The 17,941-nt window shown below is 35.3% G+C and overlaps 1 protein-coding gene across 1 annotated transcript in view; it reads left to right on the top strand.

The window, feature by feature from the left end:
• Nucleotides 1-11,200: 11,200 nt before the first annotated feature.
• LOC115451274 (ATP-binding cassette sub-family D member 3) overlaps nucleotides 11,201-17,941 on the top strand; it is a 29,881-nt gene continuing 23,140 nt past the window's right edge. Inside the window, exons 1-2 of the mRNA XM_037443492.1 lie at nucleotides 11,201-11,488; nucleotides 13,713-13,967. Coding sequence (XP_037299389.1) covers nucleotides 11,382-11,488; nucleotides 13,713-13,967 — 362 coding nt within the window. The 5' untranslated portion in view covers nucleotides 11,201-11,381. The remainder of the gene's footprint in view (nucleotides 11,489-13,712; nucleotides 13,968-17,941) is intronic.

A 17,941-nucleotide genomic window follows, 5' to 3' on the forward strand; every position in this document is an offset into this window, starting at 1 on the left:
CATAAGTACTTAGCTTGTAATAGATAATTCTAAGTGTAAATATAAAATAATATAGAAATGATCTTTTATTTAATTCCGTCCTCGTATTGAAAAAATAAAAGATATCAAAACACGAAATGCTATTTTATTACCTGCTTTAAACTGTAGTTAAGATAAATATTTTGTCAATTTTACCCATAATATTCAACATCTTTCCCCTTATTACCTATATACTGGCTATATAGCGGCGATAGCCTAGTTGGGTGTGGAACGGACTGCCGAGACGAATGTCCGCAGGTTCAAATCCCAAGGACACACACCTCTGACTTTTCTAAAAAAAAATCATGTGTGTATTCTTTGTGAATTTATCGTTCGCTTTAACGGTGAAGGAAAACATCGTGAGTAAACCTGCACATCTGAGAAGTTCTCCATAGGAATTTCGAAGGTGTGTGAAGTCTACCAATCCGCACTAGGCCAGCGTGGTGGACTAAGGCCTAATCCCTCTCAGTAGTAGAGGAGGCCCGTGCTCAGCAGTGGGCAAGTATATAATACAGGGCTGATATTATTATTTTTATCATTATATACTGCCCCCTTGGGGCGCACGAACCTTCTCTACTTATAAAAGGATTCAGACAACCACATTAATATTCCCTACATTATAATTCCTTGGTCCATTCATTTCCATTTAAAAACGTATGATACTTAACAATGAATATACAGGTAACTTTCAAAGACAAAAATGTGTGGCTAGAGGGTGTAATCGAACCTGCGACCTACGTCGGTAGTCCGCTATACTCCTCGCCAGAGTATCGGTAGTTATTGGATAAACATATATCAAACAATGAATATTCAGATTAGAACAATCTACCCCGTACGCAACGTACACAACTTATTAAATGATGTTTTATTGTGATATTTAGTCTCCTCATTTTAGAAGAGAATTAGTGCAGGGATCATACTTATTGTTTGCAATGCACACCCACGCATTATACGATAAGTATATCCTTTGGTTTTAATTTAAATAAAGTAACTTCAAGGAAAGCAGTGTTTATCGAAGCAGAACTCAGGTTGGCGGCATTATTTGCATGACCGAATGGAAGCTTATTAACAATAAATAATAGCAAAACCAAATTATGTTTCCACAAAACGAGCGCTTCAAGATCCCAAATACCCTTGATCTTGTTATCCATTCCTGTAAATCCTATCAAATTTATTCCCAATCCGTCTGCAATTGCCCTTATATATATGCTAACACGACTAAACACTCATGCATCCTTCTTAATAAAAACCTCTATTTCAAAATATATACCTTCCTTATCCGGATAACTAAGGAGATCTATTTATCTGAAGAAATTTTTACGTAATTCTGCACACAAAACTATCTTACTTTAGTTTATAAAGCTTATTAACATAGGACGGGTCCATAAAATCTACTCTAATAAAACTGTCGAAAGCTCACGGAGCTGTTTTCAAGGTGTCTGTAGATTTCCTACAAATTAGTTATACAAGGAATGTAATGCATTATGGGTTCACCAATTATAATAGACTAAAAAGTAGCTGTTGCACTTACTTAGTCAAGCTTCTATTTATTTACAAAGATAGTATTGGAATGAGCATCGGATTTTTTACCGAATAAAAAATGTATAATTATGAATATTCTTTTAAATTTTATTTCCAAATTATAAATATATATTCTTGTTATTTTTTTTTGGTCGTTGCGGTACGGGCTTACGGCCTAGTGCAACAGCTGCCGTGGTTTGTTGTAATAATAATAGTAATTGTTGCAATCAATAAAATAAGAGAAGACTGCCTTGGTGGGGTAGTTGTACTGTATGCGCGGCGCTCTGATGTCCTGGGTTCGAATCCCGGGTCGGGTAAAGTGATATTTGGGTTTTTCTGCTCAGTATAAGCCCGGAGTCTGGAACTTGCGCCCGATATGGAGATGGGCTCGCCCCCTACCACATCATGGGACGGAACGCACTTGGCGAAAAGTGGGTGCCCTGGTTGCGCCTCTGCATACCCCTTCGGGGATTAAAGCGTGATGTGTGTGTGTGTGTAAAATGAGAGAATATCTAGTTTTTAGTTAATATGCATACCTAAAGCAAGGTCAGATTACCTTTTTTTGTCCCTTTATAATTTAGTAGCCTCCGATAAAATTAATGTAAAATTAGAAGTTAGTTCCAACATAAAGCCAGAGGTGCATTCAGATTCAGAGCTTATTATTACAGAACCGAATACTTGTAAATCCTGATAGCCTCTAATATTTTAGCAATAGAAGAGTAAGCAGAAAATACAACTAGCATAAAGTGAAAATATTAAAGTAAACATGATTGTCTTGGTGGCAAAAATGTATTGCGTACGCGGTACAACTACCGCAACAACGCGGTACAACAATTTTTGCAGTGTGCCGTCTATGTGTTCAATTCAAAAGACATTGTTACAAGTGTCATGACTGGCAGCGACCATATATGACTGGGTATTATAAAATTTTAAATAATTTGCCTCAGGTAATGGATACAGTGTAATACCATATTGTTTTGAAATTAAAATTAAGGATGGCGTTAATACTATTTGTTGTCTTTGTCGGTTACCATTAATATTATTACTGGGTCAAAGCTGATCCAAAGTACGGTAACGGTATTAAATATTAATATTAAAAACTTTATGAGGGTTAAGGGATCCACTTCCTCCGTTTATTATTTATTTGTATACAAAATGATAGGGGTAGCTTGTAGCCATATCTTTATTTTAATTATCAGGATACTCATGTTTTTATTCCCGAAGACAAACAAACGCCTCACAAATTGATAGGAATTGAAAACTGTTATTCGGTTTCACAGCCCAGCACCACTAGACTAAAGAAGTAATTGTAAGATGTTTTGTTATGCTACCATTAATTTAATTTATGCAAATAATAACATCACCAATCCAAAACAATAAAAACAAGTAACTGCCTTATAATAGAATCTGAGGCTCGTCAGCAATCTGTTGCACTTTCCTCATCAATCGATACAAACTTATAGTACCTACATATATAGTCACAGTGACCCATCCGGAAAATTCTATCTTGCATTTCAATTGCACACTATCTTTCTCTGTCTGGCCTGTAGAAACGCATTGGTCGAATTTCCCCAGTATGGGCAAAATTTATACTATATATATCAAGTCTGTGGAAATGATTCTATTGGTCGCGTTTCCCGAGTTCTTGGAAAATTTCTAGGCAATCGTTCTGATTGGTTACAGCTGTTGGAAAATCAATACTTGCGCATGTAACTTGTATGGAGGACGGGGTCTAGAACATTCGATGCATTTGTAGGTCTCGGGTATAAAAGGCAGGAGCCCAGTTATTCCGCTCATTCGGGAAGATGGGACGACGAACAGCAGTCGATATGAGCAGATAACGCTCTACCAAGAGGCTCAGGGACCAATGCACCTACCGTGTTGACATTCGTCCTGAATATCAACACGGTGGTCCTTGCCTTGGTTCTTAAGCTTCTTACTTCCCAGTTAATAAGTTAGAGTTAAGGTATTATAAGTTAAGAATAAGTAAGTTACTATTTTTAATGTTTGCACGCAGGAATATGTATTTAAAGAAGATACATAGATTACTTAAACTGTAGAATACAGACCGAAGACCGGAGAAATACCTAGATCGACCGCTGCGTACACCAGGATTCCCACGTACCTGCAGAAAGAACGACTAAACTGTTGATATTAGTGTATATACCTACGCAAGGTATTACTTTGGTTTGTGGAAGGACATTGTTTCCACTTGTCGTTTTTTAGACTTAGTCTCCGGCCGCCTGTGGCCCGAGGTCAACATTGAATGGTAACCTGTCTAAATAAATAGTATCGAAATTAAAATTAATGTTTTATTTATAATTCCCTACACTTACATGAGAACACAACAGACACATACATGGACTTTACTAATGTTTAATCAGTGATTTACTTAAGCACTGTTTTATCATTGACTTTGAAAATAAAGGAATTGATAAGTGATAAAAGAGTGATTAATTTAGCACTGGTTAGTAACGTTTGAGAAAGAGATGTACATTGTACAGAGAGAGCTATCCTCATATTACCAACAGACTTATAATTCTTACTCTACACTAACATACTAATACACGCTGTAAGACTATCATTAGTTAAATAGCGTTTTGTCAGAGTTAACAGACCATGAAAGACATTATACACCTATAATAGAAGTCATGAGTAATAACTCAAAACTACTAGAGGTTTTGTGTCCTCCTAGACTAAAATTCCATGTAAATTACAAAACCACAGACATAGATTGTTTCGACGAGGCGGTCAAGTCTACGATATTCTGCAAAACCGGTGGATATTATGGGACGTAAGTGATCTAAGGGTAAGAATGTGCTGTCATGCAGATTAAAACGAAAGAAAAATATATTATGTGTGCTATTGCAACTTTTTAAAAGGGAGTCATGGCGCTTATGCGGATGTGTTTGACGTCTGGTTACGTGTTAACTAAAACTGATTGAATCCTTGCTGCGTCACATCAGTGAAACACGATTGCTGTTTAAGTCAAATAAAATACTCACCAGGCTCACTAACATGTCCTATGTTCTACTGTTCCCACAGGTTTGTAAAAAGCGTGGATTTTGTAAGTATGGATGTAGAAGTAATTTCAGAAACTATAGTTATGATTTTGAAAATTACTTATTTCACTAACTGGATGCTACTTTATTGCTGTATTATCGGTAACTTTTATCCAACGAATTCATTTTATCGATCGAAATCTAACAAACCATATTTGTTAGCATCCATAGATTTTACGCAGATTTTATCGGCAATGCTTCCAGAATCCTGACCTACCGCAGTTCGGCTTTCCGAGACGCTATCGATTCCGCCTTTTCCGTGACCTTTGCACGGTGGGTCGCGACGCCAGCTGCGAAACGTTTCCATAGCCATTGACTTACATCCGTAGAGGAAAATGTTGGTATAGGAAGTGTTTATTCATCGATTTCCGTTCGCGTATATAGATTAATGTCTACTTTTGACAGATATTTAGAAAGATTATCAATTTTTTAATCCATGTGAACACCGATACTACCATGCCCCTACAATAAATAGTAGCAATACCATACAGAACTTTGAATTACAAAATACTGCACGGCACTCCACGAAGCTCACGCTGAGACATAAGTATTTTGAATACCTACATAGAAAATTCTGTTTTATTATTTGTTTGTCCTGTCCTTCTGACTAAGATTAATTCGTGTATGCTATATCTAGATATGTATATACATATCTAGACTCTCTCTTACTAGACCCCGGCAGTAAAATCAAATCTAGGCACCCTATCTAGAAGGGACGCGCCTGCCGATTATTAAATGTCGGTAACCATGGCAATATTGATTTATGTGTTCGGGGATGGAGCGAGTGCATCCAGACTGCCGGGAGCTTGTTATAACCTAGATATATTTTTGTCGTAAAAGGTACTGAACGGAGAGTAAAATAAATAGATTACAAGAATGATTACAAGCATAATAAAGACAAAAGAGTAATGATAGGGGCTTATTGTCTACAGCAGCTATACTCTAAGTATGTTCCGCGGAACCCTAGGGTTCCGTGATACCTTTGTCGGGGTTCCGCAAGAATTTAGAAAAAAAAATCAAAACACCTCTCTCAATAATAATTAGTAACTGTTACATTGTACTTTTATTATGCTGATTAATAAAAAATACACTTATAAAAACAATTGTTTTATTGTAGGGTTCCATCAAGTATTTTGCTTCCCAAAAGGGTTCCGTCATTTAAAAAGTTTGAGAACCACTGGTCTACAGGATGAATGAACCGGTTCGACGGGTAATATTTCTGTTGCACAGGTTGCGTTGCATATCGGTAGAGAAATTTCCAAAGACCGAAACAATTTGCTTTTCCCAAGCCGACAATGCATCCATGTTTCTTTAGAAAATATGGAATCATGACGGTAGAGATCGAAAATGAGCTAAGCCACTTAATAATTGGTGGATGTTATAAAAACCGTAAGTATTTTATACCGTAAGAAAGGTAATAAGTGTCAGGTGAAAAGCAGAGATAGATTTTGCACCTGATTGAAAAGCGGCTAACCTAGTGACTTAGATATATTACTTATCAGTTAGGAAACTTCTTAAATTTTTATTTTCGAAATATTAACGGGAAACCCAGCAATTCGGTTATCTTCCCTTTCTCTTCTAATATGTTTTAGAAGTCCCTATCGCTCATCAAAATTTTGTAAAACAAGATTTTTGGAGTAAAATTTTGTATTCGGTATTTTACAAAACTTAAACTGTTGAAGAGTTGTTAAAAAGTGGTTTCTAGTCTGCTACACCTCTAACTATTCTCGGAAATAGAAAAGTGATATAGGATAAATCGATTTGACCCTATACATTGGCTCTAATATTAGTATGGCGCTAAAGCATCGACTTGCTGTGCCTACAGCCGCGAGGAACCAGCAACTATTTACGAAACCATTAAGACACATAATTTAAACAAACAAACAAAAATTATGTCCATCATACAGCAGTAAATACTGGCTAAGAAATGAAGCCATATTATACTCGAGCAAAAATGGAAAAAGACTTCCTTCGATTAGCTTGTCGTCGTCTTGTAGTTGTGGGATTTTAAGTTTAACAACCATCAAATCTCATAGATATTCGAATATGTAAAGTACTTATTGCGGGCTGAACAGTTGTTCAGCATATTAACTATTATTAATAATATCACATAATTACCCATTTATCAGAACGTGCAAGTCATATAATAAAGTTTGTATAAACTCTGACATTCTTAAAATTGGTTTTGCTTCTTTAAAAATATCTCAATTTATAAACCTGTAAAAATAATATTATTTTTTAATATTTTATTTTTCTCTTACGTAGACTGATCATGCCGAATTTCCGTGCGCTATTATCGTTTTTAATAAACTTAATTCCTGTGAATGATGAGGTTTAGGATTCGATCCCCGCGTCGTGAGAAGTAATATTGTGGAACCGCACTGGAGCTGGGATTACACTGTACCTGATCCCGTAATTTATTGGAAATTGTTCAATTTATAAATAAATATTTATTCGTCTCGTTCTTTAGTTTCGTCTTGAAATATTTTTTATAAAAGCTTTTAATGACTGATCTTTTAATATCATAATGATTATGTCGGCACTTCGGTAGGTACATACCTACGTGATTGATTAACACCGAAATCTTTTTATGGATTAGAATCCATGAACTGCCTGAGTCAAACAGTTTAATTAACCTTGCACAAGCGCTCATTCGATAATAAGAAGAAAGTACAACATCATACACTTTGCAAAAGGAAACGAAACAAAACAAACATGAAAATTACAACGTATACGTACTATAGGCAACGTAAATTACACTGAGACAGCCTCTATTCCACATATTCTCTCTCAGTCTAGTCTAGGGTTTATTACGATTGGTCGGCAGATTCGCCACAACTAGGGAAATGTTTTCATTGGCTAGACCGTTGTGGAAAATCCCGACTAAATCGAATCTTATTGGTTAATTTAAAAAGCTTCTAGAACGTTCGATGCCGGTATTGATTTGCAAATCTGCTATAAAAGGGATGAGCGCCAGGAGCCTGCGTCTCTCTCGGGTATGGAGACACGGGTCGTTAACAGCTGACGAAAGTCGCCAAGACCCTTGGTATAGAAACAAGAAACAGATGTTTCTATACCAAGGCGTCTTGGATTATGAGAGAGACATAGAGAGACGCCGCGTGACAACAATGCTTGACATCAGCCTTGTAGTCGTCGCGGCGTCGCGGGCCTACGGTACACCATGCCGTGACGAGATTAATGTGTGTTCATTTAACATAATTTCTTCTTCGCCTTGCAAATTAGCGAGGAAGAAGTTATGTTTCCGATAAAAACTGAGGTCGTCCCCGTCCGCATGATGTATTGGAAATTAGGGTTTGAGTGACTTATTTGTATCAGTATCAGCCGCTTAAGTTTAATATAGGTAATTATAAGTTATCTATAAGACCTGTAAGTAGATTTCTAATGAGTACATAAGTAATAGCGAGCATTTTATCTAAGACATTAGTATTTAAGCTAATCTAAGTTAACAATTTGTAATAGATTATAAATTTGTAGGTTACTCCACTTAAGAAATATAGAAATTAAGGCAATTAAAACCATGAATTTTATTTCACAATTACCTTAATAAATACATACACTCAACACACACATAACCCCTACTAAAATACAAGTCTTGTCTTATGGGCATAAAGATCTTTCGATCCCACAATACTTAAAACTTTAAAATAAAATAGTATTCTGCCCCCTTCAAATATTTTCTAGTGTGTAGGCGGACTAAGCCCGCAACCCTTCGTTTAACAACCAATAGAAACACTAAAATGAACTCAGCAGTTTTATAATACCCATCACTCAAATTAAATCCGCATAATATGTACTAGATATAAACAATTACACGTAACAAAAATATACTTACTTTATACAAAATTGAAATCACAAAAGATATTCAATCTATCGGAGATAATACTTATTTATGCCGCGATTCTACTGAGTCGCTGCCCCGGATCTTGATTTTTTTCGAGGCGAGGCAAAATTTGGAAAATGCCGCCCTCACTCATCTATATTTTTACTTTTGTCATCACCATCATCATTTCGTGCCAAGCGGGAAATAATTTTAGTATTGAATGTACTTTTTTTTTTTTTTTTTTGGTTTCGCGGAGAAAGTCCCTTATTACTACCGCCCAACCTTCGTGGGGGGTGACTGAGCGGTTATGCTGGGGTAACCGTGCCTTACGGCCCGTCGTTGAGCCGCCCGGATTTGATGATGACCTTCGGGCGACCGCCGGGCCGAGTCCCTAACCCTATATACAACTTAACCTATGCACGGCCTACCAGCTAAAACTCCGCGGTGGCCCTCTTCGGCGCATTAAGGACGGCTGCGGGTTTCCTCTGACGTTGAAGTGTCTAGTCTGCGACCGCAGCCGCCCCTGAAATGTACTGGATGTCTCAGTAGTCAAAGTTGCGTTAATGATGAGCTATGTATTCGTCTGCCAAGTTTGGATTTGCCGCCCTTTGAATTCGCCGCCCGGAGCATGGGCCCCGGGCCCCTTAGATCCGGGGCTGCTGAGTCGTGTGATATAAGTTCTATACTCTAGTCTCACTAACTCTCCAAACTTTTCCGATTTGTTGTTGAATCAGTCGACAGGTTTTTAAATCGAATCAAATTAATTTATTCTGCTACAAACAGGGTTACAAATTATGGTGTGAAACATATTATTATTTACATATTACACGTGCAGCATGTTTTACCGTTTTATCCCTTTCAACGTTAAGTATGCAACACTTTAATATATGGATATTTACAATTAAAGTAGACTGTAACATATTTTTTTTTTTCATAATTTTTGAATAAATTTGTAGTTGATATTTTTTTTACGTTATTATTTCAATCTATTTGCTCGTCCTGGGTATTTATCGTTTAAAAACCCAGCTACAGTCTTCATTGGTGACTATAATAATATGATAATAATATAATTACACTGAATTATTAAAAAATAGAATACTTATATGAAGTGCATGTAATACGAATCGCCCTGCCATATCATGGGACGAAATATATACAGCGAAGAAAGGAGAACAAGTTGCGCCTCTGTATGTAGGTACCTGCATATTTATATTTATTGTGATGCAGATCTTGCAGCTGAACTTGAATTACTGTGTCTCTACTCTCTGTATATCCCTACGTAAAAGAGCGCATTCACGACACCCAAACTCAAAATAAGCTGAATATATTCGTAGGGTGCATTTATTCTTCCTAAACGAAAACGCCAATAAAAATAACAATATAAGTATGTATGAATGAGGAATGAGGTAGGTATGTATTGTACATTGTACAACAATGTTATACATTATACGGCCCCGGGCCCGGGCCATGGCAAAATGACCCCAATGCACCCGTGTACATAATAAATAGAGTGGAGTCCAGATAGAGTGTCGAATGATGTTAAATGTTATTGCTTAGCCAGTTGACATAATAATTCCTGCTCGTTGGAAACCGGATGTACATAACGAACAAATTTATTGCTCGGCCACAAGTGGCAGCGTGGGCAGCGGCGCAAGTAAGATTCTAGCGGCTGCCCGCACCGTTGAACAGTTTACTTTACAATTAGTATGTAAAATGTTTGTCTGGAGATTTACTTTATTAAAAACGAGCGTATTTTGTAATTCAATATTTAAATAATAAAAAGATAATTAAAAAATGTACATGTAGACATGTCCTTTGCCTTATTGAAGGCAAGAAAGAGGAATATTAAACGTCACGTTGAACTTTGACAGCTACAGTCAGCGTCAAAATAGGGTGGTGCAAGGTCGATACTGTAATTTCTAATGGAAACATTAGCGATCGATGTGTACATATTTCGTCATAATCTTATAAATATGTATTTTTTTATTGTTAAGTATTCAATTTCTTGAAAATTTTTAAAATTAAATATTGAGCTATTGAATTGTAAGAATACTTGTGTGCAGTTTAGGGGTTAAGAAAATGTTAAGAGACCGAATGTTAATGAATTAAGTATTATAATTAGATTCAGTGCGGGATTTTTATTTTGTATGACTGTAGACCACTTCATTTCCGCCGTCCCATGTAGGTAGGTTTATGTTTGTATGTATGTAGGTTACTAAAACAATTAATAATTTTCCATTTGTTTGTAATATGGAAGGCACTAAAATTAGATAAATGAATAATTAATTAAATCGAGTGAGCGTCTTCTGAAAACTGCCGCCCCTAAAAGGCCTTTACTGCCTATTTACACTGGACTGGTTATATTGCCATTATAAAATTACCCCATATAGTTGGCAAAAGGTTACGTATTTATTTTCCTTTACTCTTATTTTTGGGTGTTAAACAGCTTTTTATAGTATAATGTATTACCGAAATATTTGACTATTCGTTGGCTCACTTTAGCAAAGTTCTCATTTTATTTATGTCAGAAAAAAGAGAAACATAATACTCATATTGATATAAATTAAAAAAGACACTAAGTCTTGCTTTGCTCTTAATTTGTTTGTTTGGGATTATTGTATTTTTACTCGAAAAAAAGAATTACATATGTATTACATTTATTTCAATTTGTGCAAAAAATAGAATATACAACCTCATAATAGTGAGCAAGACAATTATATGTAGGTATCGATTCCGGCGTTTGAAATCAATCGATATCCATCGATAATCACACGAACATTATGTATATTCACTTCTCTATCTAATTAAATGCGCGAATAGCAATCTGCAATCGCTTGAAATACTATTTTGTTAAATTCTGTGAAGTAACAGTGTGGTGCATGTTGTGTTGAAAGTTTGTGTTCGAATCCAGATGAATTAATATATTTAAATAATCAAAAATGGCTCCGAGTTTAAGTAAATTAACAGGAAGGACAGATGTTAAAATTGCGTTAGCTGCTTCTGCGGCCCTAAGTGCTTGGCTCATCAGGAACTCAATAAAGTCAAGGTGAGTGGACTATAAAGAATTTTCCGTTCATTGATTGTTGATTTAATGGTGTTTTCGCAATCATAAAGTTTAGGCAAATACCATTTTGGTAGCGGTACGATTTTGATGATAGTGGCACATTAGAATTTAATATTATAATTATAAAACACGTTTGTACATTATCATGACTTGTTTTAAACTTTTTATCTCGTGGATGTTCGTCTAATTAATATTTAGTTGATGCAAAAACAAAATTTTTGGTTTATATTGTAAATTTATGTGATACCTATAATGCTGTTACCAAATGCAATTATGAATAATTCTTATGTAATTAAAAATGGGATTACGTTTTAAATGGTTTATAATTTTGATCAGCCCCTTGATTTGGCTGTTTGGTAAAATTAAATAAAATATGACCAAACATGATGCCAATTAGCTAAGATGTGTTAATGTTTTGTCATGTTAATAATACTTTATTTATTCAAATTCCATAAAAATAATAATCAAAATGTAATATTTAGACATTAGAGTGACAATATATTAAATATTTTACATGTAGGGTTTTATGATTAAGTAACTTTAGTGCCATCTCCACCAGCAGAAATTGTGGAAGGCCTCGTCCCGCCTCTTTCCTAACCTACTTCTTCTCCCCATACACAATTCAATGAATTTAAATTTGTTTTAATGTGATAATAATCTCAAAACAATCACTTTTACAATTCATTATATCTGAGATGTCCCAAAGTTTTAGATTTAGTCAAGAGTTGCCAAACATAAAATGTTGTTATGGACTAAATTCCTCATAACTTAGATTTTGATATTGATACTATTTTATGCCCTTGGATTCAACTTGTTCTATTTATAATTTTAAACATATTATCTATTTAATGAGTACAATAACAATTGATAAAATAATAAATTATTCTATATAAACGGAGTTAGTTTTTATTAGGAAAAATACATGAGTTGAAACGTGAAAGAAGACAGAATGTACAGTATTTTGTTTTTAGAAGTAAATGCAGTCACAATAAATTACACAACAAGGAGGTTGCGTTCATATTTCTTCAACAATGACATAACTCAGTGATTTAGCTCAATTTGTATGTAATGTCATAAGAAACTTAATTTCTAAATTTGAGATGGACAGAAAATAATGAATATGTCTTTATTTAGCTTTCAAGTTGTATGTTTTCATTATGTCAATTGCATTTCTGTGGGGTAATCGAAAAGGCGGTAAGTCAGAAGAGGCAGTCCTGCTCTATTACACAATTAACTAGTTTATTTTTTTATTTTACTTGCTGTTTATCAAAAAAGAAAATGGAGTTATAATTTACTTAGTTGTATGAGACCTAGATAGGAAGAAAGTTTGTTGTAACATACATTCAAAATCTATAATCAAAATATTGGCTGCCTTTGACTTACTGCCCTCTCAATCACCACAGCAGGTTTATTTATACAGAGAATCTAACTATGACATTAAGTAAAAAAAAAATTTGTTACGCCTCCTCAAAAAAATTGTTGTTGCTGTTCTTGATCCTCAGAGAATCTAACTTTGGCATGATAAAAAAATGGTTTTCCCAGTCTGAAAATATTAAAAAAAATTGTTATACTTGCCAATTGTAGCTTTTTTGCTTAAGTCAAAATCTTAAATATTTAATTGTAAATGATTTTATAGAAATAGCATGTTTATTTCTTTGTTTTCTATTCCCACGGTTTATTATTTATATAGATTTGTGTTTAATATTTCAGCAAAATAACATATAACTCATTTAAAATTGAAATTAATGATTTCAGAAAGTGTAAACACACTTGATAACAATACTTCAACCAACTGCAAATTCTCTTTAGGTGATTATATTTCAGTAATGTTTCCAAAGTGTGCACAGCCATACATGTAGTCTATCACACTTGAACTTTGGCCCTACATATACATACTGCATTCCTTGTCTTGTTAATTATGATACCTAAATATAGTATGGCACAGACTTCAAATTAAAATCCTTGGTGATTTAGGTATATTATCAATTACCACCTTAGAAATTAAATTACCTCTATAAAATTCCTTTACTTTATACATAAGCCCCCCTGTGAGACCGCGCGAAATGCGAAGCCTCTTGTATAGCAGGAAGGTCTAGGCGGTTGCCCCATTCTCCTTCTCCTCTAAGGCCACCAAGTTGCTCATAGAGTTAGAGTAGCCTATTACCGACCAGAATACCATACAATGTTGTAATTCTTTTATTTCCAGAACACCGAAAAGCACAAAACCTGGCCGGCTATCACCTGAAGAACAGATACAGTATATGATAAAGGAGAGAGGGCAAAAATCACCAAGAGCCCAGGTAGACGCCAGGTTCCTGGCGGAGCTGAATGCGCTATGGAAAATAATGATGCCTGGCTTCTGGACCAAGGAGAGTGGTTTCATGATATTGATCGCAATATCGCTGATCTCAAGGTCTATGTGCGATCTGTGGCTCATACAACAAACAACGCTAGTTGAGGGGTGAGAATTGTTTATTAACTTTCTTATAAGGCCTTAGGTCATTTCGGTCGATTGATGTTATAGTTACGACGAATTTATCTTCTTGCATCCATTGTTCAATGTTTATATCGCATGCTTTCTATTTATAATGTACTAGCTTTTGCCCGCGGCTCCGCCCGCGTTATAAAGTTTTCCGTTATAAAAGTAGTAGTTTCCCGGGAGCCTATGTTCTTCCCAGGGTCTCAAACTGTCTCCGTTCTAAATTTCATCTTAATACGTTGGGTAGTTTTAGAGTTTAACACGTTCAGGCAGACAGATGCAGCGGGGGACTTTGTTTTATAATATATTTTTTAGAACTTTTTAAGTGGAACAATCCCGTCATACATCATTGTTGCATAACTTTAATCGTTTACGCAGCGCAGGCTACGGAAGCTCTCAAAACTAATAATTTTCCCCGTTTTTGCAACATGTTTCATTACTGCTCCGCTCCTAATGTTCATAGCGTGATGATATATAGCGTATAGCACTCCAGGAATAAAGGGCTATCCAACACAAAAAGATTTTTTCAGTTCAAACCGGTAGTTCCTGAGATTAGCCATTACTGCTCCGCTCCTATTGGTCATAGCGTGATGATATATAACTTTGAGCACTCCATAAACAAAGGACTATACAACACAAAAAGAATTTTTCAGTTCGAATCGGTAGTTCCTGAGATTAGCCATTACTGCTACGCTCCTATTGGGTATAGCGTAATAATATATAGCCTATAGCACTCCACGAACAAAGGGCTATCCAACGCAAAAAGAATTTTTCAGTTTGGACCGGTAATTCCTGAGATTAGCCATTACTGCTCCGCTCCTTTTGGGTATAGCGTGATGATATATAGCCTATAGCACTCCACGAACAAAGGGCTATCCAACGCAAAAAGAATTTTTCAGTTTGGACCGGTAGTTCCTGAGATTAGCCATTACTGCTCCGCTCCTATTGGGTATAGCGTGATGATATATAGCCTATATCACTCCACGAACAAAGGGCTATCCAACGCAAAAATATTTTTTCAGTTCAAATCGGTAGTTCCTGAGATTAGCCATTACTGCTCCGCTCCTATTGGGTATAGCGTGATGATATATAGCCTATAGCACTCCACGAACAAAGGGCTATCCAACGCAAAAAGAATTTTTCAGTTTGGACCGGTAGTTCCTGAGATTAGCCATTACTGCTCCGCTCCTTTTGGGTATAGCGTGATGATATATAGCCTATAGCACTCCACGAACAAAGGGCTATCCAACGCAAAAAGAATTTTTCAGTTTGGACCGGTAGTTCCTGAGATTAGCGCGTTCAAACAAACAAACAAACAAACAAACAAACTCTTCAGCTTTATATAATAGTATAGATAAGATATGGTAAATTTTTTGTTTTGTTTAATGTATTTAAAAATATTCGTTGCCATGCTTCCGTGATACGTCGATATTTTACCAAGCTTGTGATATTTTTATCGTCCGTATCGACTACGTAAATGATGACTTATATCTAACCAACCTAATGGCTATGGCTACCTTACTCGAAACATGTTGTGTTTTATAATCTTCATGATAATGTGTCGATTGGGATATGTAGTTTATTGAATATTTATTCGCTATAGAATTAATTCCTCGAACGATAAACGATTAGATGATTACTTTTAATTTTGGAATAAGAATGTTTGGATGACCTAATTACAAATTTAAAAATAGAATCGGTGTTTCATGGTCTGTTTGGTTTTTAATTATTTGATGAAAAGAGGAATGTAACAAAATGCCGATTGATAAGTTTGATGGTTATAATGATAATTATTTATTGATTAAATTCTACGTAAATATTGTACCGTGTACTTGAATGCAGTGTCTTGTTTAAGATAAAAAAGTTAATAACAAGCGGAGAATATTTGCACTCGAGCATAATGCAGAAAATAGTACGGAGAAAGGTTATCGATTTACATAATTACGGGTATATTATGTCACTAACGTGGCATCTGGTAGGATATGACAAAGGAAGTCACGTGACTAGTATCATGTAATCAATATCCGTATCAGCATGTTTAGCGATAGCTAGTGGACTATGATCGGTGATTTCTCGGAGCTAACCTTTATGCTGTGCGGTGTTATTTATAAACCAGTTTGATTTTTGCAATTGTTCTAATGCTAGGATAATGACATGATACGTTTTATTCATAAATATTCAGCACAGGTAGTAATGCGTCATAAATGGAAGAATTTAAACTAATACAGCGATGTAGAGATGCCAACGGACATGAACTTTTGTGGAAATTTAGGGATATAAAAATAATATTTAGAGATATAAAAATGTACTTCGCATACATCCCGTCTTTATTACTAATGGGATAGGCAGAAGTGCAACTAGAGTGCGAATTTTTCGCCGTATTACATGACATGACGATGAGACTCGCCATATCGGACATATAGACTCTAAGCTGATACTGAGCAGAAAAACCAAAAAAAATACCAATTAATTAACATTACGTCTTATTGGCAGAATCATGACATTTCAGTAGTGTAAATGACTAGACTTGTTCTAGCTCTTAGCATTATGTGACTAAATGCTAGACTTGTTATTAAGGCGGTGCCAAACGGCACGCTGACTGTATTTTGACCGCTAAACGCTATCTATTCGAAATTTATATTACATATAAAAAGAATATATTCAATATATTTCTCCAATATTTTATCTTTACCTTGGTTGTTTCTGTATTATAATTGTGGGTATTGTGTTTCATTAATTTCATAATGAGAGTGTTGCCACTGAAATTGTTGATTCTGTGCATCTCCTCCTAAAATATACAAACACTAAATAGACAATTTACTAAGAAACATTCTGTAGTTTAAAATTTACGAATAGACTTAAATTGTTTTTTCAAAGCAATTATTCGGAAATCTTTGAATATTCCCGCCCGATACTTGTGCTCTGTAAATGTATGGAACGAATTCTCAAGGCCATTTGCTGGAGTGAGAGCCTTAAGTATTTATTTAGAAATAAAACCTAGCCTATGTACAGCTCAAGCTAAATTTTACCGCATAAAGTTAGTCACTTTATTTTTGTTTAGAACTCAATGTTAGCCTCTGAAGGTAATAGCTGTGACGACACTCGTTTCTAAATTCAGGCTGGTCTAAAATATTCAAAACCACTTATTATGGGACTAGAGGCATTAGCTAGAAGTTTTACTATTAAATGATCGTCAGATCGATAGTCATGTATTATTGTAGCCAATAATTGATTGCCTTCTAGGAATATAATGGTTCTGCAATTAGTAAAAGTAGTCGTTCTAGAGCTAGTTTTTGGATTTTGTACTGAATCATTTATATTGACTGAAAATGTGGGCTTCGATGTTGATAATATTCGTAATTTTTCCGAAAGCCGAGCTCTTCCAAACCCATTTTCATGGCTTCATAACGAACGACGAATCCACACCTTTGGGATTCCATGCTTAAATAGCTCAGCATTAGAAAACAAAACACCATACCGTTTACCGCTCTTTTACTTAAATAAACGATTGTAATCGATTTTCGGTTATGAACCTCTGGATTTCCATGTTAGTTTTAATAGCTCAGTATTCAAAAAAATATACACCATATCGTATACCAATCTCCTACTTAAATAAACCATTGTAATTGATTTTCTATTATGATAAAATTTTATTACACAGAGTCGGTATTATGAGTTATGAGTAAAGTGTGATCAAATGTTTTGTTTGCTGCGAAACACTGTTCAATCATCGTCTAGGTATTTACACTTTGACTCCTATACCCTAAACGCAAGTCATTCCAAACATAAAATACGATTTAGCACCCACTTGAGTCTATCTTTTACTAGGCTGTGGCCATCTTGTATCTATACAACAATACTTAACCTGGATAGTCAATAATTTGGAATCCATAAAATCATATACCTTACCCAGCCTCGTTTACCCCTCCTTGAAAGGGGGATAGTTGCATTACTAG

The sequence above is a fragment of the Manduca sexta genome, chromosome 26 (assembly GCF_014839805.1).
Source record: "Manduca sexta isolate Smith_Timp_Sample1 chromosome 26, JHU_Msex_v1.0, whole genome shotgun sequence".
In the NCBI taxonomy this organism is placed as follows: Eukaryota; Metazoa; Arthropoda; class Insecta; order Lepidoptera; family Sphingidae; genus Manduca; species Manduca sexta.